The sequence below is a fragment of the Anas acuta genome, chromosome 2 (genome assembly GCF_963932015.1).
Source record: "Anas acuta chromosome 2, bAnaAcu1.1, whole genome shotgun sequence".
Classification (NCBI taxonomy): Eukaryota; Metazoa; Chordata; class Aves; order Anseriformes; family Anatidae; genus Anas; species Anas acuta.
In genome coordinates this window covers 15,292,897-15,315,090 of record NC_088980.1, presented here as the reverse complement: position 1 = coordinate 15,315,090, position 22,194 = coordinate 15,292,897, and the positions used below count along the sequence as shown (strand labels likewise).

The 22,194-nt window shown below is 38.7% G+C and overlaps 1 protein-coding gene across 2 annotated transcripts in view; it reads right to left on the bottom strand.

Moving 5' to 3' along the window:
- Positions 1–6,087: 6,087 nt before the first annotated feature.
- NRP1 (neuropilin 1) overlaps positions 6,088–22,194 on the bottom strand; it is a 111,572-nt gene continuing 95,465 nt past the window's right edge. For both annotated transcript variants that reach the window (XM_068673559.1, XM_068673560.1), the window contains exons 14-18: positions 16,234–16,371; positions 13,264–13,535; positions 12,669–12,762; positions 11,109–11,165; positions 6,088–9,834 (exon numbers count right to left, since the gene is read on the bottom strand). In XM_068673559.1, coding sequence (XP_068529660.1) covers positions 9,548–9,834; positions 11,109–11,165; positions 12,669–12,762; positions 13,264–13,535; positions 16,234–16,371 — 848 coding nt within the window. In that variant the 3' untranslated portion in view covers positions 6,088–9,547. The remainder of the gene's footprint in view (positions 9,835–11,108; positions 11,166–12,668; positions 12,763–13,263; positions 13,536–16,233; positions 16,372–22,194) is intronic.

Genomic DNA, 22,194 nt, shown 5'->3' with positions numbered 1-22,194 from the left:
CCAGACTATTCTATAGAAAGGAGAAACTGATACTATGACAATAAAGTTCACCCTACTGTGAGGTAGGCATCTGTAACAGGGGCTGTGACTTCAGCTTTGGAGATGATGTTCCGTTTGGCCATTAGTAGGTGAGCTGAATGTTACCCTTGAAAGCTAATCAATTAACTTTCAAGTGGTCAGCAATGTTTGTAGTAGCATCCCATTCACTTGATGCATTGATCATAAAAAACAGCAATGGCTCTGAAGAATGCAAGAGACATAGCTGGTAATAAAGGTACTTGATGAAGACATTGGCTTCAAAGCCATCTTTTCTCATAACAGCCATATTATGATTCCTGTCTGTGAGGCAGGAACATACATTTTCTGTATCTTTTTATGCCGTTTTACACTTATGGGATCCCAACTTCGCTATCCTGCAGGCACTGTCACAATATAAATATTAAATACAAATTGCTTCAGTTAAAAAAAAAATAAATCCATAAAATAGTAGAGGAAAATAGTTGTTGAATATTAAATACTCTTTTTAACCTACAAAATCTGAGCTAGGAAGTGAGCCAGAACAGCCATGTGAGAGCAGCCTGAAAATGCATCTGCCTGTAGAGATGCTCTTTGTATTTCTAAGTGCATTGCACTGTCACAGGGAAGCTCCAAACCTGGCTTTCATATACTTAATAATCAAACAGGCCTTTCCCTTCAGGCAGAACTTCCATTCTTGTACTTCTAGTGCTTCTTCATTGTCTGCTGCAGAATCACAGTTGCATCTAAAGGGATAGTATGTATGTGTGTGTACTATATTTAATATACAGAGAGTGTGTTATTGGTTAAAATGTGTGTATTGGTAATAAGCAACAGCTCCAAAAAAAAGCCAGTAAAAAAGCTGAAAGCTTTATCAGCACTGGTATCTAATGAAGTACCTTCGGCAAATATGTGCAGAGATAAAACCACGAAGGTCAGGCCTGTGCTGAGCTGTGCATTATATTTGAAACCCAGAAGAAATGGCAGTCTGTATTAAAGTTCACAACCTGTGTGAAATGAGACTTGATTAAAATAATACAAGTTGTTAGTTCTGAGATGGTTCTTTATGTGAAAAGAGCAAAACTCACCACATGTAACTGTGCAGTATAAAAAGCACTGAAATCTTCTCATGTGCATTTAAAGCAGTGCTTAGCACTGTAATAAAACACATGGTTCAGTTATAATGTGGGGTCAGTAATGCAAGGAGCAAGAAGAATAGCGTTAAATTAAAGAAAATGAAAGATCTGACTGACTATCAGTTTAGCACTATTACTCATGATGAGAAGTAAAATGAAGTTCACGACCCCATCTACTCTGCCTCTACTCTCTGCTCCTTCATGTCCTTCATCAGAAGGCATTTCCTCAAGGAGATTCATAAATCCATCGTTTTCTCCATTGAAATGACGCACACTTATTCTAGGTGTTCTAACCACCATACTTCTATAAACAGAAAAAGAAAAGCTGTTCTTTTGAGACAAGTTACTATGTCCTCTGTGGCTGATAGAGGTTTAGTATTTTTCTCTTAAACTAGATGGTGACACCTTCAGAGCATTTCCTCAGTCTGTTTGGCTATCTAGTGCTGTGCACACTTACATTATTACAAACAATACATTGCAAAAAAGGACCAGAGTCCTCACAAAGCATATAACCTATTTATTAACCAGACTAATTAGCTGGTACCAGCTTATTTCAGCTTGGAGAGTAACCTGATCTTCTCCAGAAAGCAGCTACCACTTAAATTTTCATAAGCAAGAGTACTAACAGGATCTTTGGTAAGACACTTATGCTATAGAGAAATCCATCTTTTGTAATAATAGCTATTAAGAGCCATAAACTAATTGTAGATAATGGCCTACCATTCAATGGCAGTAATTCAGCCACTTTATTGAGATATATGGATTTAAGTTGACCACTTAAAGACCTCAGCATGCATGAAGAAAAGGGAATAGATTGTGAAAAGACTTGTTAAAAGTAGCAAAGATGATCCTGAGTTGTCTATATATTATGGCACTGAAATAGTCTACATTTCAAATGAACTTTCAGTGACCTCTTACTGCAAACAGGATAGTGATGCAAAACAATCAGCAGGCCATGAAGAAGGGCAGCAGAACAGCATCAGCTGAGCAGATGGGAGGTCTGGTTCCACAATGGGCTTCCTAAGCTGACAAACGGGATCTGGGGTGCTCTGCACCATGCAAGACAGAGTCTGGGAGAACACGGCTTATTTCACAAATACTGTCTTAAGAATAATTAAGGCCAAATAAATGCAAAAGGAAGAAAATATGTCCTACAACAAATATTTTTATACAATTGATTATGTGGGCAATGGCTGCAAATTGGTATTGTTGCTTGTGTGTGTAACTGAAAATTATGCAAAGGAGCTGGGGTTAAGGGTCGAGGACCTTTTACACAGTGGGTGGTGGCAAGCAACTTCTCCTTGTCTCAGTCTTAGAGCTGCTTGATAACTCTAGGGCATGAATTAACCAGTTTGGGCTGTACGTAGGACTGAGCTTAGGTTATCTTCAGTCCTTGTTTTGGCTTCTGTCTTCTGAGAACTGATTGAGACACTAGTAGAGCCTAGAATAAGAAGTTCCTTTCCAATCTACTCTTAGCACTATTTTCCTGTTTTTTTTTTTTTTTTCCAAATTTTTCCAACCATGCCTGGGGTAAACCAATATGTTTACATCTTGCCTACTTCAATATTCTTGTGCTGTCATGACTTTACAGTCTAGTTAAACCTTTACAGGTGTTACAGAATATTTTTCAGACAGATCCAGTGGCTCACTCCTTAATGCTTCACAGCCATCTCAAACAACAGCTCCAACCAGCCTGATGCCTTTGTTTTTCACTCCACAAAAGCTCATTTTAAAATAAATTTAATTCCTCTACTTATTCAATGAGTTCTTTCAGTCTCATAGACAGAAAAGGGACAACTATGCTTCCATTTTAGTTTTTTCTTTTTTTTCTTTTTTTTTCTTTTTTTTTTTTTCTTTTGTTTTCCTTGCTGACAGAGCTATGGGAAACAGTCAGATTAGAAGGTTAAAAGGAGAGAAAGATAAAACACTGGGCTTAGTCAGTAGTCTCAAAAGGCAAAAGAAGAGTGACCCACTCGATTATGCTAACAGTGATGAAGCTGGTAAGTAAATATTAAGCAGGAAGATTGGTATCAATATTTAATTAATGGATTAATGCAAAGATATTAGTCCTGATCTATAAACCAGTGAAGCTTCCTGAAAGGTAGATTATTTATTAAAGGGATACCAGTTGTACCCCTGACATGGAGAACACAACCCTGGTAGGGATGTGAAAAAGGAGTGGTGGGATGAAGCGGGCTCTTCTCCTCTCTTCTGACACAGAGTATGTGGGCACTGAATGGGGCTATTTCCCTTAGTAATACATAATGTAAAAGTGTTTGGGAAGGGAGGGAAGCAAAAACTGGCACAGAGAAACTTGTTACAGAGGAAAGGGAATAGGGGTGCTCAAGATTAAAATAATGCATGAAGAATGCCCATCTCACAGTCCTGAGATGCTGCCTGGGTCTTCAAAGGCATGTCTTCACCCATTTGCCTCTTTGAGTGAAGAAGTTCATCGTTTAGGTTCAGCTAACAGATGGGTTGGATCCCTTTCCTTCCTCTGTGCATGAGGAATTAAAAGCACATGGCAAGTGCTTGAGAGTTTTCTGTAATGCAAACATTTTTGGGGAAATTGTGAATTTTATATTTATATATATTATATATTATATATATATATATATATATATATATATATATTTTTTTTTTTTGGCAAAGGAAAAACAAGATAATTGAACATGGGACTTTTTTGCAGTTTGTATCACCTGAAATATTTTTTTTTCCTCACGCAAGCCTTTCATTCTCCAGCCTCTTATCATTAAATCCTTCAGTCTGCATTATGACAACACCTCCTCCTTGTCTTCCTCACTTGAGAGCACCACCTGATCTCTCTCTCTGGTACCAACGGCACTCCAGTAAAGCTGTCATTCCTTTTTCAATAGGATCCAGCTCACCTATGATGAAAATACAGCAGTCTGTAGGGAAGCACAGTGCATGGTGCACAGTGATGCTGCACAGTGACAGGGACATGAATTAAATGCCTAAGATGAATAAAAACAATGTAAATTTAAATAGGAGGATATGATTATTGAAGGTGAAATTAGGTTTGGAAACATGATAAGAATCCATCCATCTGTGAAAAGTGCCAGAAGATTTTTTAATGAGATTTTCAGCTATAACCATTGAAGCACCATCAGTCCTGAGGTGATAAGATTACCATTTGAATGAGTGTAACTATGAGAATAGAACTGTATACAGGGAACTGACCTACTGTAGAAAACCAATTAGGATCTGCAGGGGGACTAATGGGTAAAGAAAACAGCTATACAAAGTATCCCATGGAAAAAAAGAACAAAAACAAAACACAAAAACACTTTGTTATAATTCAACAAACACTTGTAGATAGAATTGTGGTTATGGGTGACTAGATGCATAAGATGGTATAAAAGAAGAAATTAAAACTCTAATAAATTAATGTTGCTTGAACCTATATGCTGTTAGGCATAATGCATTGCAAAGGACAGGATAATTAAGGAATGGGAAGGGAATTAGTTCTGGGATCTAACATCCATAGTGTCTGTAAATTTACCTGTGATCTGAAAATCAAAACCAAATTGGACATTTGACTTTGGGAAAGCAGGTTAGGAGAACTGAATTAAAAATAGACTAATTACACATAAGAAAAGACATATGAACATCAAGTTTAGAAATATGCTAGTAGGCACAACTGTCCTTTCTGTGATGCCAGGGGCTTTACCCAACTGTATGTCAGCTGGGCTGCCCCTGCCTCTCCTGCGCATCTGCCTGTTGCTGTATAATATTTTATGTCCTGCTAAAGAGCAATGAAATGAGACTGGGTTCAGCACTGCAGCTACATGGCTGCTGATTTAGAGCTGGTTTCTTTGATTTGTAAAATAATGACAGGGTTTTCTTGTTTCTACCTGCCTAAGACCCCTTTTGCAGACCATGACCCTAATGTTTGAACCTCAGAGTTATGTACTCCTGGCTTTGGCTTTCTTTAGATGAACAATTTGTTATTTCCATCTGGTCATTATTTTCTTCCAAGTTTACAGGTTATGGTGGGTTTCACTACCAGAATCCATTGCATTATTTTTGTCTTTCCTTCATGCAGTCTATTTAGTGTGGAAAATGGAAGGATTAGTGCTAAGTAAGTATTAGCTTCTGGACCAATCAATTTCCCTAAATGAAAGAAAGATAATTTTCTTAACTTGAAATACTTGTCTCTCGTTTCTCAACTTCATCCTCAATGGATTCACTTCATAGATTTTTTTTCTTTACCACCCCCCCCTAATGTCCCTAATGTCATCCATGTTCCCTCAAAATGCCTTGTGGCTGAGTATCACAGAAACAAACAGAATGCAATGAGGTACATTCCTATGGAATCTTTAGTGATTGTATGAACAACAACCTTTACAACTAGCTTTTGAGAGCAATCCCCACTCTGACCACAAAGCAAAGTTTTGTTGGAAGCATTGCTGTAGTTCCATCTTATACTTTAAACAGATACAATGATGCTCTCTCAAGGAGGAAAGATTTGATACTTTCTCTTCAAGTGTCACAATCATCAAAAATATGCTGAGGTAAGTATGTCCATGTGCACTCAAACTAATTACATACTGTCAGTAGGTGTGTTGTTCATGTGTACAAAATAAAGGAAGGATTTGACAAATTTTAATGTGCAAAGTGATCAATACCGAAACCATGGTGTTAAAACTATCCTAAACAATGAACTGTCCTACTGAGGTGTCTGTCCACTGTACATAAAGGTAGTTGAGACAATCAGATTAGATGAGAAAGTTAAGTTTAGAAATGTTCAGCAAATACCTAAAGCTAGCAAGATATATCCTAACTTTTATTCTAATTGCCTTCAAGCAAGTGTAACCATGATTAAAACATTGTGCTTGTTGCAAGATTCTAAAGAAAAACAGACATTTAATAAAACAAATCCATTTTAGTATAATAAAATACATCAGGTATGGGATATTTTATGAAAATGTTTAATTCAACTGTTTCTTTGGAATGTAGTAGTCATAGTTTGGAAATTTAAGTTACAGTTCAGTTCTATGTGATTTTTTTTTTTATGCTACTCAGTGTCTGAGAATACAAATGTCATTTAAAGTTAAGGCTTCGCTGTTCATTTTGAAACAACAATTTACAAGTGTCATATTGTCATAGAAAATAAAAATTTCTGTAAAAAAAATTTGCACAAAGTTTTATGATGGTACAAAACATGAAGCAATAATATACCAGTAAAATGAAATCATTTTACTACAGAAGATTTTTATAGTTTTTCAATAAAGAAAAAAATATGTTATTTTACACTTTAAAATTATGAAACAATCTAAAACAATATAAACTGAACATTTTGTAACACTGCCTTTACAAATTAATAACTTTATAAACATATAATTTTTTTTAAATATATTTATCAGTGCAAGATACTTTTCAATGTAAAGTTGCAGTATCATTTTTCCTTTTTTGAAGGGCAACTTTCATTCTATTACCTTCAGAGAAATCAAATCTTCAGTGCTAGATCCTCATTATCATAGTAAGGTCTGAAGACCACAAAGGAGATACAATTCTTTTTATGTTTACTATTCTCAGTATGTTAAAAGATCACAGAAAAACAGACAAACAACAACCAGCTTTACTCTTCAAACAGACCGAGACCAAGAGCTGGTCCAGAGTCTATTGAGATCCACGGGAATATTTCAAAAGTTTTTGAGTCTGGGCTCCCCAGTGGGATTTTCTCTTCAAGGCAATATATAAATGTAACTCTCAGGCTAGTGGACTAGAATTGTTTTGAGCTAAGGAGAATAGATCTTAACACAACTGAATCACATGGTGGTATGCTGAAAATAGTTTTGAAAAATCCTTTATCTTTGGGTTAATTAACTAGCTGCTGTGATACCATGATGGTCAACTTACATTGTAAGATATAAATGAAAATTCTGCCTCAGCCAAAGTGAGCTTGTCACTTGGGCCATTTCATGGTCTAAATTTTGGGCTTAATTTTCAGGTCTTATGTGCTCCGTCTCACCTTCTGGGCAACCCAAGGTCTAGAGCCTGGGGAGGTAATTCTTACAATTTAGGCAAAGGTATGATGACCTGAAGTGTGTGTTTGAATATTCACTGTAGTCTCTGCTCTCAGGAGTTCTTTGAAGTTGCAACTGTCCACTGTTTTTTTTTTTCTATGGAGTCTTCCTCTAAAATATTTTCAACTACCTACCTCATATTTTTAACCTTTAGTCTCCCTCCCTCTTCTTCAATTTTTAGGTTACTGGCTTCCACAGGATTTTCTGTTTTGTGATTAGTTTCTCTTTTATGATTAGCATTGTTTACATTGGTAGATATGCTTCAAAACATTTAATTGAGAAATAAGGGTGTATTCTGTTGCTGTAGTAATTCAAGGGTGAATTAGCCCTTCTGTATTCCTAACCCTGTGCAGGATATTTCATTGCTCTACTACAAAATCAGTTTTGGAAAGGACTAACTCCAAAAGTCACAATCACTTCCCTGACTCTATGAAGGGAATTCAGTGAGGAAGGAGTTCAGGACTTTGCAGGACACTCCTTCCACCAGGTTTGCACTGGCTGAAGCTCACCAGCACTGGCTGTGTTGTGGAGCTCACTGCAGGTGGCCTGGGGCTGCTCTCACACTAGTAGGAGGGGAGAAACCCTCTGTCCCCTCACCTCCTCCTGTGCTCTCCTGAGCACAGCATACTTGTTTCTTTTTACCCTTCTGGACCAGCATAAGCTGTTGAATTTTATTCGTCCAATAATATTTGTCCCTAAATATTAAAAAATTGCCACATAATCGTTGAGCACATTTTCCTGACAGCTTAAATTAGCTCATCTCACTGAATCTATCACTATCTGTGCTTCTGGTCAAACAGAAACCTTGTGGTATGAGATTGTGGCCAGTCAGATATAACAGAATGGTACGAACATCCCCTACATACACTGTGGGATTTTATTCTGCCCTCAGTACCCATGTGCAAGCCAAATTAGCATTGATTAGCATGAAAATACAGGTTTACTGAGAGAACAGAAGTCTGATTCAGGTAGTGGCAGCAGAAGGAAAGTTTCTCATTTTAAAGGCAATTGTTTCAGTGAGGGATTCATTTTCCCTAGTGTAATTAACAGGCAAGTTGTTCAGGATAAAAGATGTGTTTCATGACTTCAGGAAAAAAGATACTGTCACTTTATGCTGTTAACAAGAAACCCAAAGTTCGACTTTGGAGGGTAAAGTTAAGAATTTTCCCTTATTTTTTTTTAAACACAAACTCTAATAAAATCCTTTGCCATTACCAGCAAGTTAAAGCTGCAGTTTTCTTTCCTTGGCAATGGCAAATGTTTATGCAATCTACTCAGAGAGAGAAAGAGAGAATGAGAAGAAAAAGGGAGAGAGATTTTACATTTGAAAATACATTCTATATGAAAGAACAATAAAAGGGGATATTGCAGCTTTATACAAAAGGGTCAAGAGACATGAAGTTGAAATACAGAAAGCAGAACAATCGAGCCAGGTGGTCAAATCTGATTAGCCCTTGCCTTGCCTAGGCTACTTTCTTACCCTAAAATATACTTTTCTTTTAGTCAGTGAGCCATCAGTATATGATTAAAGACAAGGGCGCAACTGGAGAGAAGCAGAGCTGTAGTCAATGTTAACACAATGAGAAGCAGTACAAACAAAAAGGCACTTGAGAGGACATACACTAGCCAGTGCCAAGGACTTTTTTGTTTAGATTTTAGGCAGTACACTCGGTTACCAGTTGTGTCTGATGATGGCACATACTCTTTTATGGAGTTCACAAGCACAAAATTTAGTACAACACTGAAAAACATCAATAAAATTTGACTGTATTGCTTCGTAAACAGAGCTGACACACTATATCGGTACTGATGCAGCAGTACTTTCAAAAACATCCTAAACCTTCTTTGCCTATGCACAACACGAGCAATTATACACAAATACAGGTGCAGGAGTCCACTAAATTGCTGTTACTCCAATAATTTCTGGGCACTGAGCTACAGACAGCATGTCCATCCAAAGGACCCCACTGAATACATTTTGTGACAGCATCTTGGATTTTGCACAGTAAAAACAAAATTATCCATTAACGGAAAACAAAAGAAAGGGAGAGAAAGAAAGACAAAATGAACTATAAGTCAATCATACTTGGTCTCAACACCAGCATTTGATTATTTCAAATAAAACCAACAGAAAAAGCAGACTGTACATGATTCAGATTGTTAACACAGATTGGTGTCCATGTTTATCGGTTACACACTCATTGAAGCTCCTGAGAAAAGCTTGGCTCAGTGTCATCAATGCACTTTTCAGCCTGTACAGTAAAAGAAGATCAACAGTTCCCCAGCACGACCGAGCTATGTCCTTCCATCTCGATTCTCTGAAACTTCTCCACTCACTTTATACCTTCATGCTTCCGAGTAAGAATTCTGTGTGTTTAGTTTGTCTTTCTTCAGTTTTACACCATCGACCAGTTCAAAATTGTAATTCTCCAGTGCAGACAAGTTCCTCTCTGACATCCCATTGTGCCAACAAGCACAGTACAGGACAACTCCACAGATGGCTCCTAAAAGCACCCCAAGTGCGCTCATGGCTATGATAGTAATAAGGATTGGATCTAGGGTTTTCAGGACGTTGCCTGGTTTCCTGGAGATGTCATCGTAGTCCTCATCTGTATGATATCGAGGCGTAAACCCTAAAATGGAGTAAAGAATTGCAAAATGTTCAGAACGGTTTGGAGTTAGAGCTTTGATTGATGAGTTGGAAATTTAGAAAAAGAATATAAAGGTTTTGGCATAAATTGCTACATAATTTGAAAACCTAGCTTCTTGGAGGGTATTCGTAAACAGCTGAAAACTATAAGGTGGCCCAAATTGTTGTTGATTTCTTCATACTGTTCTTCAGTCATTGAATCTGCCACATGATAGTAGGGTTCTGACTCCGTCTTGATTTACATAGGAGTCTTGGGAAAGAATAACCAGACCTTTTGGTTATATTTTGCCAGTTTGTGGTATTTAGCTCCACAATGTTAAATAAATACTATACAGCTCAGTGTGAATACTTATAGTCTTAGACATTGATCAGGAATTTCCACCGAGTTTGACTCTGTCTCCACTTCACTGACTTCAGGATTGGATTTTGACATGCAAACAGGGACAGAACTGACACAGCAGAGCACTCTGCCCCCTTGTGTAAAATATTCACTGGGTATCATAAAGTTTTCCCTCACCTTTTTCAGTCTATTAAGGACATAAAATAAACTTATAAACTTTGCTAATTGTTGCAGGAAAAGCAAAAAACTCTTTCAGGACAAATGCTGCTTTCACTGAAACCAATGATAACAATCCCATTGACTGTAACAGAAAGAAAAAAAAAAAACACCTAAACTCTATGCCTGAAAAAGTGCGACTATATTTTATTATTGGGACAATATGACAATTATGATCCATTTAATGATCCATTTACAGCTATCATCATTGAAAACGATAATGCTTTGGTAGACTGGTCATAAAATGACATTTTCAGCAAGGTCTGAGAAATGATTAGCCTGAAGAGTTTTGAGCCTAATTACCTAGACACCGCATGAGACATAAATTGTAAGATATAATGATAGTTTTTCTTCAGCTTTGGGCATGCCTTCTAGATAACAAAGTATTATGGATCTATAGCGTCTGTATGTATAGATGCATGCAATGTAACAAATATATAAAAATATAATTTTAAATATTTGAGATAGTTATAAATGATAGAAAGTCTGTGATTGTGTGCCATAGAAGAATTAAAATATGAAACCCTTGGTATAAATATAATCTTTTTTAGAATTTGATCTAGATAAATAAAAAAAAAACAAATAGTACTATAAGCAGTTAAGAGAACCAATCTATAAATAAATAAATAAATAGAATACAAAAATTCACATGAAAATACACTTTTAAATTCATGTTCTTGTAACAATAACACAATTTTTACCTGTTTGATTACTTTCTGGGTCTTCTTCATCTATTTCATTCTCCACATCAGTTGATTCTAACGAAGCAAAGAGAATTGACATTGATTATTAAGGTTACAAACACTGATTGACTATCATGCTGGCAATAATGGTATAGCAGATTTTTCTGTGTCAGAGCATCATTATGTCAGCTTGACAGAACTGTTCATTATGATGGGCTCTGAAAATTAATGGAGAAAAAAGAAGGATTTAAAAACTCCTCTCCACCCAATCTTGGCAGAATTTTAGAGTTATCAGCAGGGGTTTTCCATGCCTAGGATAGAGAAATCAGTGTGATAAATTAGCATCTCATTCATTGTATTTACAATTTTGGAGCCCAATTCCATAACACTTCATCAGTGAAGGCATAGTTAATCACAAGAACAGTTTCACTGACTGCAACGAGACCACTCGTGTTTGGGCTGCAGACTGAGCTTTTGGCTTTGGCTTCTAAAAGGAGGACACCGCAGAAGGATCAGGCAGCATGCCCTGCCTCTCCTTCCTGGTAACAGTCACTCTGGTAGCCTAGGATGAACCCCAGGAGATGGACTGAACAATAAAGAGACTGTACAGTCTTCTTATTTGGCAATGAAATTACCATGTAGTGCAAGCCTGTCATGTTATCCCCAAATGGCTGTTAGCCACAAAGGGTGAGGAACACCCTCTATTATTGTTCTCAGTTGTGCTGCCAACTCAGATGGCGTAAGTTTATATTTCTGATGCCGAAGCTTCTCAGTTCTATTTCCTCTCCTATGTGAAAGTCATTGCTTAATCTCCATCATGAAGGACAGGATTCAGTTTCTTGTGTTTATCTGTGGGTGCTGCTGCCAAATTACATGCAGTATGCGATGCAGATATGATCAGCAGTGACTGGAATAACTCAAGACTGGCCAGAAATAAAACCTCTGAAATAGTGGCTCAAGAATAGCTTGGCTCAGATGTGGAACAGGCCATGATCTAACATTACTCAGTGATATCTGTCTGGGAGCTGGTGACTGTAGCAAATGAGGCACAGCAACCTCAGTGCTGCAGAACAGCACAGGACAGGTCAGGGGCCATTGCACCATGCTTGCACATCCAATGTGGGTTTGATAAAAAAAAAACTAGGATAGTCTTCAAGTGGTAAATGATCTAAAAAGGGTGAAGAAGTTAAATTGGAATTTTGAGCATTACTTAAGGCAGGTAAGAGCTTTAGGAAAAGCAGAATAATTTTAAGAGTACATCAATAAAAACACAGGGAGAAATGTGAGGATGTGAACATGCTGTGACCCATCAGTAGGGTGCCAGTTCTGAACCAACAGATTGCATCACTGCAGTACAAAGGTCAGCCTATGAATTAAGCTATGGACCAGATCAGGGTGTTTTCAGTGCAAAGTTTCTGATATAGGCAGTAATTATGTGTCCCTTTCTCACAGAAAAAGCAAACAAACAGACAAATAAACAAAGAAAAACAACCAAAACAACCAAAAAAAAACAAACAGCTACCTAAGTAAATCATATTTTGGATGAGATATCAATACATTCTTCCTATTTGTACTTACTTCTGCAATCCTCTTGTGCTACGTGATTGTCAATATTAATATCGTCCACAGCAATTCCTCCATTTCCTTTTCCAATTTCTCCCTCTATAACCACCTAGCAAAACAAGATAATTTTCACATTGTTTTCATGTTAACACACAATTGAAGCATTCAAGAAATTTTAATTAGCTGTTAACACGTGTCTCCAGTTGTCACGATGCCATATTACATATACTTTGACTGTGGCCTGTCAGTCAGCACTGTGTCTTTCTGAACATACACATGCAAATGTGAATGTATATAATGCCATAACTTCACTGAAATCTTCTATATCAGCAGCAAAACTGTGGCAAGGATAGAGTTTTGTGACAGATGAGAAATGATTTCTAATGTATTTATTTGGCCTTCTATAACAAATAGCTTGTATCACTGTCATCTGAGATGCCATGAAATATGCCACTATTATTACTGTCACAGCAGCAGCACCTCATCTGTAGGTATAAACCTGTCTACATAAATCCTCCAGTGACATTTTCTGCTAAGGCGTATGAAACATGACCAGCAAGGTCTTACTGGCATCATCTCTATCAGTGTAGCGAACAGCAGCCACACTCACCTGGTAGTGTTTCACAGACTTGTGCAGAAGAACACGTCCCTCCTTCCAGCAGTTTGCCTGGTGCCCGCTCAGGGTCCAGAGCACCTGGTCGTATTCGTCTGGCTTTTGGTACCGCAGCTTGATCTTCAGGGTGCCGACGTGCGGGCCGCTCATGTGGTACCAAAAAGTCATGCAGTGGGCAGAGTTCTGCGAGTAAATCACGGGGCTCAGCAGCCGGGCAACTTTGCCTTTCTGGCTTTCGTCAGCTTGTGAGTAAATGAAGTTGCCATCTCCTGCTGTGACAGAAGGACTGTGTTAGGAATAGTGACCAAATGTCATTTTCTTTGTTCACCTAATAAACCCCAGTCACAGCCACCCGTGCTCATGTTGCCTCCTGCCAAGTCTCACAGCTGAGGGCGGTGCTCTGAGAGCTCTGGGGAAGCAAACGTGCTCCAAGGAGAGTTTATTTCTGCTGGCCATTGTCTCCTGTGCTCGCCAGGATGGCCTGTGCCAAGAATTGCTCAGGAAAGGACGCAAGAGCATGTTCAAGTGTGACAACGTATGCTGCAGTAGTCAGTGGGCACCTCTTAAGGAGAGCCAGTCCTCATGCAGCAGGCTTGGCAGAAATCCCCTGGGCCTGCTCCACACTGATTGTGCAAAGAGCTATTTTAATCTCTGTTTAGTCTGTGTTTGAGAAGGCAAGGTTAGAATGGAGCACTGGAGAATAAGATAGCTGTGAGCAGCTATGGTCTGAGATCAGGAACTGAAATCTAAACAGTGTTCCTAAATCGAGTTATACTATTGTCACAAATGGTGCCAGAGATATTCCCTTGGATTTTGGCAGTAATAAATTGGGCTCACATATTTTTGTGAGCCATTTTCCAGAAGATTAAGATTATGTTTGGTATTTACTGAAGAGCAGAATAGATCTATGCATGTTGAAATCTGAACACTGGATCCCCTTAACTTTGAAAATCATTTGCTTAATCACACTGGGAGGGAAGCAGGGGGGAATGTGATTTGGTAACAAGATGCTAAGTGAGATACTGACTACAGTGAAGCGCTTGTGATTTGCACTAGCAAAGCAGTCATTTCAGTCAGCTCTTGAACAGCCTATTTGCAGAGGATTAGGGTAGAAAAATACAAAGTTCACCTGTTGTGGGTGAGGAAATTGCATACATGATATAGTCACATAACAGGATGGAAACAGCATTTACTGGCATATTTATTTGCCTATATGTTCTTTCCAACTTTGCTTCTGTGTAGAGAGCAGCACAACATGTGTGCAAATCTCATCAAAGAATGGTGATAGGGAAATCCAAAGGGAGGAAAAAAGAAAAATAATCTCAGATGACCCAACTGGCCAAAATTAATCATAATGTACATTTTGAAGTGGTGTATAGAATATCCTGCTGTCATAATGCAATTGCTGTTGAAGATCACTTCTGTGGAGTTTCTTCAGCTTTATACATGTAAAGCTGAGAGCAAGATATACCTGGGGATTCTCATTGCTGTTCTGCCAACGTGCAAGGTAGCTTTGCTGGGTAATGGCCACACTGAAGGGTGTGGTTGGGATGGCAGTGCCATACAGACTGCTTGTGGTCTGTGTTCACACCCACCCCACCCAGATGGCAAATCTGCCAGGTGAAGGTGCCCTTGGAGTTGAAGGAAAATTCTGGACAATATTGAAAGTGAGTGTAGCAAGCAGCAAAAGGAGCTGCCTGGAAGACTTATTGAAGTTACAGTTAATGGAATGGATAAGCCTTCTGCACAAGCAGGGCCCAGCAGAAACAACAAAATCTCATTTGAAAAAATATCATTTTTTCATCTCTTGATTGAAGACAGGTTCAGTCTCTCCATAATCCTTGGTGGCAAAGTGCAGATAGCTCTCATTTCCAGAATATTATTGCAGTGCTGGGTCAGGAACTCTGTCTTCATTGTCTTAATTAGAGCTTTACTTATGCATGCCTTTTAGATTTTGTCAGTCTCTGGCTAACGTAGCTTTTAACCTCCTTTCAATGTCAGATCCTACTGAGCCATTTCACTTTACTTTACATCAATTTTTCCACCATTACAGCCTTCACTTCAGCTAACTGCATTTAGTTAATTTGATGCCATTTATTTGTACAATGCCATTTATAGTCAAAGTATTATAAGTTTCTTTTTTTTTTTTCTTTCTCTGAAACTACTGTACTTGTCTTAAGATTCAATTGAAAATGTCTCAGAATTTAAAAAGTCCAATTTTGTCTAATTTCCTTGTCATTCTCATTAGGCAAAGGGGTTGCAGAAGTGGGAAGGGGGGGTTCATCTCTAACACATTTGATTAATCTTCATGTATGCAAGGGAGAACACTGAAGTGAGAGGCTGTGCAGGTCACACACTACCTCCCCTTCTCCACTAGCCAGCAGCATATTTATTGCCTAATTATGCAAAGCCATGAGTTAGATACTACAAAACCAACCAATCGATTTCCCAGGGTAATAATTCTGGAAAAACTCTGTGTGAGCAAAGGGATCACTGTAATCTTCACCAACTCTTGTTGGAGAGGAAGAGGACATGGAAACAAGTCCATCGGGGAAGTTTTACTTGCAACACCTTTCTGTAGCAGACAGTAACTATAAACAGGAATAGTTCATGAGGTTTGTTCAGGATGGTATCATTTGGTAAGTTATATTTGCAGAATATTTGGCTATTCTTTTTATTTATTTATTTATTTATTTTTTCCCTATCCTGGATGGCAGTTATCCAAAGTCTAGTCAGAAGGAGGGAATATCTTCAATTCCTGACCATAAATGATCTTTATTCCCCAACAGAAGGGACAATTATGGTCAGTTGTGTCTACATATAATGGATCAGTTTGCCCAGACTTATCTTTCCCACAATACATATTTTAGGTATAACTCATGCTCCTGCGGTTTTGGAAGGCATCTTGGTATAAAACAGAACAACTTCTTCCCATGTAAAATGCCTAAATCATGAACTCATGATTACCTGTGTGGTCTTGAATTGGACCAGTTTTGCTGGTCAGAATTGCCCACTTCAAATCCACCTGGTTGTCATGTTCCCAGTGGCACAAAGTCTTGTGAGATCCCCAGCCAAACCCACAGTTGAAGTTGTATATTGGCAACTCTGCAGGAAAAGAGAGAAAAGAAGGAAGGAAATATGATTATTAATTGCATTATTCAGATTTTTCATTTCAATACCAAATGTACTTATTTGATATTTAAGGGAGCCATTCCCACTTGAAAGTCTGAGAAGCCTTTCTAGGAAAAAGAAGAAGAATGGCTATGTCTAGTAAATGAGATACCTGTTTTTTGTCTTTTTATGAGCCATATTTTGTGATATTATGTCATTAGACTAATTCATCTGATTTGCCCACATTGTCTGTTAACTCTGTTGTAATGTATATGACTCAAAAAGAAAGCTCTGGCTTATCAGATGCATTCACTGGTTATTAATACACATTTGCACCATAACTGTGCAACAAATCACAATAAGATTTGGATAAAAATAAGAAAAGTCAGGAACACTAGTGGAATGTCCTTGTCCATAAAGGATTTCTGGTGAAATGTATAGTACGTGGCTTCAGTGAGAAACAGTATTTCAGCATCTTCCAGACAAACAGGCCCACAAGATGGCAGCATTGAAATGGACAAATTGAGACAGAAAAGGGACAAATGTGGCTGATTGCCAAGTGAACTGAAAATAAGCTTCAAAACAAGCTCCACGTAAAACAAGGGAAGTCTGGTATTATGGTCAGGATGAGATCATATCTTGTTTTCAGCTTCTCTTCAATTCTGCCCAAAGGTTTAATACCTAGTAGCTTATTTTATTCAATACAACTTGGAATTTGGTTGGGAAGATTATACAAAGATAGCACATAAATCCCCTATTTCTAATTTTCAGAACCATTTTGAAATCTTTTGGGTTTTTGATTTCTACCCCACTGGTATGAACTTTTACCTCACCTTGAGCAATGGCAACTCCCATTAGAGCAATACCTTTTCTATGGCAATGTTACCAAATTCTGAAGTCTATTCTCAGACATGACTCGCGCCTTCTTAAAGGAAAAATACTTAGGTTTAATTTAACGAGATGCTTTGTGCAAATATGAACTGAGAACAAAGGACTCTGTGCTCCCTTCACTATCAGCTCTGGGGGAACAATTGTGTTCTTTTGCTATCTCTCCCATTACTTAAAAATAAAAATTAATAATAATAATAAAAAAAAAAAGAAAGAGAGAGAGGTAATGTAAAACTTAGAATGTCTTTTGTTTATTGTGGGAAAATATGGAGAAATGTGGGAAGTGAGCTGGGACCTGCAGCCAGGCAGACCTCTGAGGTGGATCTCCTTCAATCTGAAGAGGCAAAGACCTTCTCCACACAGTGAGCTGCCCAGGGAAGACTGGAAAGACTTTTGAACTCACAACCTAGATTTTAATAGGAAGTAAACTAGAACTGTTATTTTATGAACCTCAAAGAAAACCTCAAGTGAGTAGGTTAAGACAGGACAGATACAAAAGGGGTTCATCTATCACTCTCTCCTTGCCCTTGTTCAGTGAGACCTTGCTCCCAGAAAAAGTTTTAACTCAACTCACCATATTCCTGCATGGCAGCCACGGTGCCCTCTCCCCTCTGCCCTGCCCCCCGCTCCAAAATGCCCTTCTGTCAACAGAGAGGTCTGGGTTCATGGCAGATCCCATCCATCCCCTCTGCTACAGTAGCTCAGCACTGAGCTCTGTCTCTTCTCCTGCCTTTCATCTGCCCCATCCCGCCCACCGCCCCCACCCTCCCGCCAGCCTCCGGAGGGGTCTACCCAACATTGTCACGGATGCGGCATCCTAACTGGGAACAAATGAATTAAACAGATACTGTCTGTTGAAGGAATTCAATGTGGAGAAAACGTGCTTCCTGGCGGACCCCAGCCCTTTCTAGGAAAGGGGAAGATCGTGGTGAATAATCTCTCTTTGGGCTCACAATGTTGAAGAAGCAGAACTCAGCCTGTGCACACATGGGTACAGAAAGGCAATTCATTATGTTTCCTACTTCAGTATATGTTTTTTTTTTTTTTCTTTCCTAGACAATGGGACCGTGATCAAAGAGCTCTTGTCCGAAAGGGGACATCTGAAAATCACAGGGATTTTTTTTTAAAAAAGAAACAGAGTGACATTGAAATGAATTAAAGGGTTTTAAATTTGTGAAAAATATCCTTTCGTTGTCAAGGAGGCCTAGAGAGAGCTGTATTGCATGGCTTTGACATCAGAGCCATGAAACAGAACTTTAAAAAAGGCCCTAGAAAACCTAAAACAAAATTAATCTTATTAATCCCAAAGGATTATATAATGCAAAGCTTGTGATAGCCTGTGTGGTATTCAAACCAAAAGAAAGGAGAACAGTGGTAGAGAGATCACATATATTTGAAGATGTAACAGCATAAATGAGCATATAGCACAAAGAGACCGAAAGGACAGGGATTGTTTGACTCTGAATAAAAATAAATAGCAGAGGACACAGGAGAAATATATAAATAGGTGAAGAATCTAGAGAAGGAAGATTACAATGTTCTGTTTTCTCCATTTCGTAGCCCAAAAACTATGAGGCATCCAGTGAAGTTCAATACTGATCAAAGGAAATACCTTCTAATATAGTGTGAACAACACTGCTTCCCTTGAATGCTGCTAAAGCTAAGCACAATTTGAAGAGAACTGGACATTGAAATAGATGAGGAAAATATACAAAATTTAATCGTTAATTCTAAAACGTAGGGAGTCACAAAAGCCTTTTGCTTCATGGTTTGAAGCAAGCTCTGAACACTGGGATTAGAGTGAGAGCTTCAAAGCAGGACTAAATTTCACAGCACCATCTAATAAAGATTTTTTTTACACTTTCATTTGAAACATATAGGCCAGTAAACTGGCAAAGAGCCTAAGTCTGATATGCTTTGGCCATGCCTGTGTTCCTTGGCTTTGGTCTCACAGACAGCATAGAGTAACATAAAAATGAACTTCTTTTCCACGCAGAAGTTAATGAGAATCCCCTGAAACTGAGCAGGATTAGGCATGTAACCTGCTCACAGTCAGTTACTTTTGGCTAGGCCCTTACTGTTTTCTCAGAAGTGATCATGTTAATGCATTCCTTAGACAATCACAGCAATGGAACTGAAGGTCAAAGGCAAGGCATTTCAGAGTTCTCTCATTTTATGGGCTCCTTAAACATGCCATCTCTTATTGTCTATTCTTAAGTCTCTTCCAATACTTCTCCCAGGGACCCATAAAAAGAAAAAATAGACCTGCTAGCCAATTAATAACAGACACTTGTAGCATCAGGATAGGTTCATTAGTCGTATGGACAGGAGGACTGTCCCAGGAAAAGATATAATAGTTCAATTCTTCTATTAAAGGTCCCAGGGGGCTGATACAGTAGTTCACAGTAAGCTACAGGCAATCTGTCCTCTTCTTTGTCCTTGAACTATAGCTTGGCAGCTCTTGGGGAAGGAAGGAAAGCAGAGAGGAAGGAAGGATGAGTAGCATTTGGTGGGCTCCCTTTGCAGCACTGGCCCGTTCCCCTGCTAAGATAATTCCCTTGCCAAGAGGTGATTGATCTTGGGGTTTGTGCCTATTGAGAAGATGAAGAAAACCAGCTATTATGTAACTAAATAGCACCACTTCAGATGAGAATCTGAGAGGGAGGTGTGACGAAATCCCATATGTCTTTTTGAAAATGTAGGGTACGTGATACTGAATTAAAACAGATTTATCCTCTCAAAGAATAACCAACAGCTGTACTTCTTGACCACATCTTGCTCACAGCTGGAGCCATTACAGCACATGAACAAGAAAGTCATTTGAAAATCTAGTTGAGTGAGTTTCTTGCAAGTCCATTAATCTTTTGCAGCCCACAGACTTTGACATATTTTTATAACTCCTCTGACAAGAGGCAAGAAAGAGCATGATGGCATTAAAAATGCTATGAAAATTCTCTATAGGATGCTCTTGCCAAAGGGTACATCAACATTAAAATGGGAAATTACAAACATAATTTGGACCACTTCAAAGTAGTATATTGGGTCTGATTCTTATTTGCATTTCACCTTTTTATACTGCTTATGCTGGTGGCATAGAATTACCCTAAATTATAGTAAATTTTAATTTAAGTGCTTTAATATCCCTTTACATCCCTTTATTGATGCAAAGTTGTCTTGCCATAAATGAGGATCAGACCTATTCTATCTTTAAATTATTTCTTTGTGTAGATTTTAACCTCAGGATTTCTTATTTATGTTTTCCTGAAATACCTCCTACATGTATGAAAAACAAGATAAGTTACTTCTTGAATACTGCTTTACAAAGGACTGAGCTTACAGTCTGAGAGCACATAATGTAAATAAACTGCTTGCTCTGGATGTAAATAGCTAAGAGTAAAGAGTTTCAGATATTTCTGTGGAATTAAAAGAGATGTGTTCAAAAAGTCTAGATGTTAGTGAGTTGTAGGACTGAAGCCTGAAAGGTATTTATCTTGACAGACAGGTTTGCTAAAGGCACCTTTTTAAGTCTGAGGAGCAAAGTAGATTTTATCTTAAAAAAAATCAAAGCTTTAAATATTTTCAGCAGTTTGAAATCATGATTCTTTTTTATTTTCTTACAATTCAGTCCCCTTGAAATGAACTGCAAAAGTCTCTGATGAAAAGCTTGTTTATAAACAAGGCTTTCCAGCTATTTGCACTTAACTGTTTCCATAGGGTATGAAAGCTGGTGGGAATAGGATAATCTCAGGCTTTGACACACACAAGCGTGTTAGTCTGGGATAACAAGATTAGGAGTGTTTGCAGGCATGAGTGCAGGCAGGAGGACAGCAATACATGGTGTTAGCACGTTTTGCAGAAGTACCTATGCCACGGCAGGAGCTGGTACTGAGAGGGCTGGGAAACATGTCCCAAATCACCGTGGCATGAGCTGTTGTGGCTGGCAATGGCATGCATAGCTCATGCAGGGTTACCCGCAGGAGCCTGCATCTTGCATCTGTTCCTCAATAGCTCTTTGGCTTGGAGGTCACCATTTGCCTCGAGGTGTATTAGCATCTTAAGGTAAACCTTAGGGGGAATTATAGCTGAAGCTGAAGGCTCAGTCCTTGGTGTGTTAAACGGATACCTTGTTCAGCTTGAGAATAGCTGAAGCGTGCTGATCCCCTGATCCTTGGCCAGCTGGGGCCAGGGGGGCCCAAGCAGCTCTGTAGCTTCAAGGCCAGTTTAAACTATTCCATTTGTGGCTGCTGTAGCAGGCTTTTGCTCCCTGCAGCATGGCCTCTGGCTTGGACACACTTTCTTGTGCCAAAGAGGTCCAGCCGTGCCCCATACACAGAGGGAGATGCACCACCGCCATGCCAAGAAGGCTTTCCCCATGTTGAGGGGAATTTCTGGCTGCCCCTTTTGGGGAGTTTTCTGGCTGGTTTTCGGTGAGGGATTACGAAGCAGCTGGAAATCTTTATGTCTTAAACTGCAGATTCGGGAAACCTTATTTATTAGCATCTGACTGAACTTTGTCTATGATCTTTGTAATGTGCTGCCATGTGGGAGCCTGGGGTTTGGGATGTGAACTTGTCCCTTATTCCCCGGAAGGAAATAGCTCCTACCAACACAATGCAGGGAAGTAGCATTGGCATGCTCTGAAGGGAACCTCATAAACTTCTTCAGTAGAGAAAAATCTTGGCTCATCATGCAGTAAACGAAGGTGGTGCAGGAGGGAAGTAAGGAGAGAAAATGAGGATATCTTCATCTCTGGCAGAAACAGTCAATCTATTATTGGAGAGTCCCACCCTAGCCAAAGGGATTAAACACAACCTGTAACTGCATCTGGCACTGTGGAGGAGCGAGGAAAACTGCATACCACAGAGACACTTTATGAATTTTCAATTAGCATTTGTTTAAATGCAAGAAAACAGTCAAAAGAACTGTAAA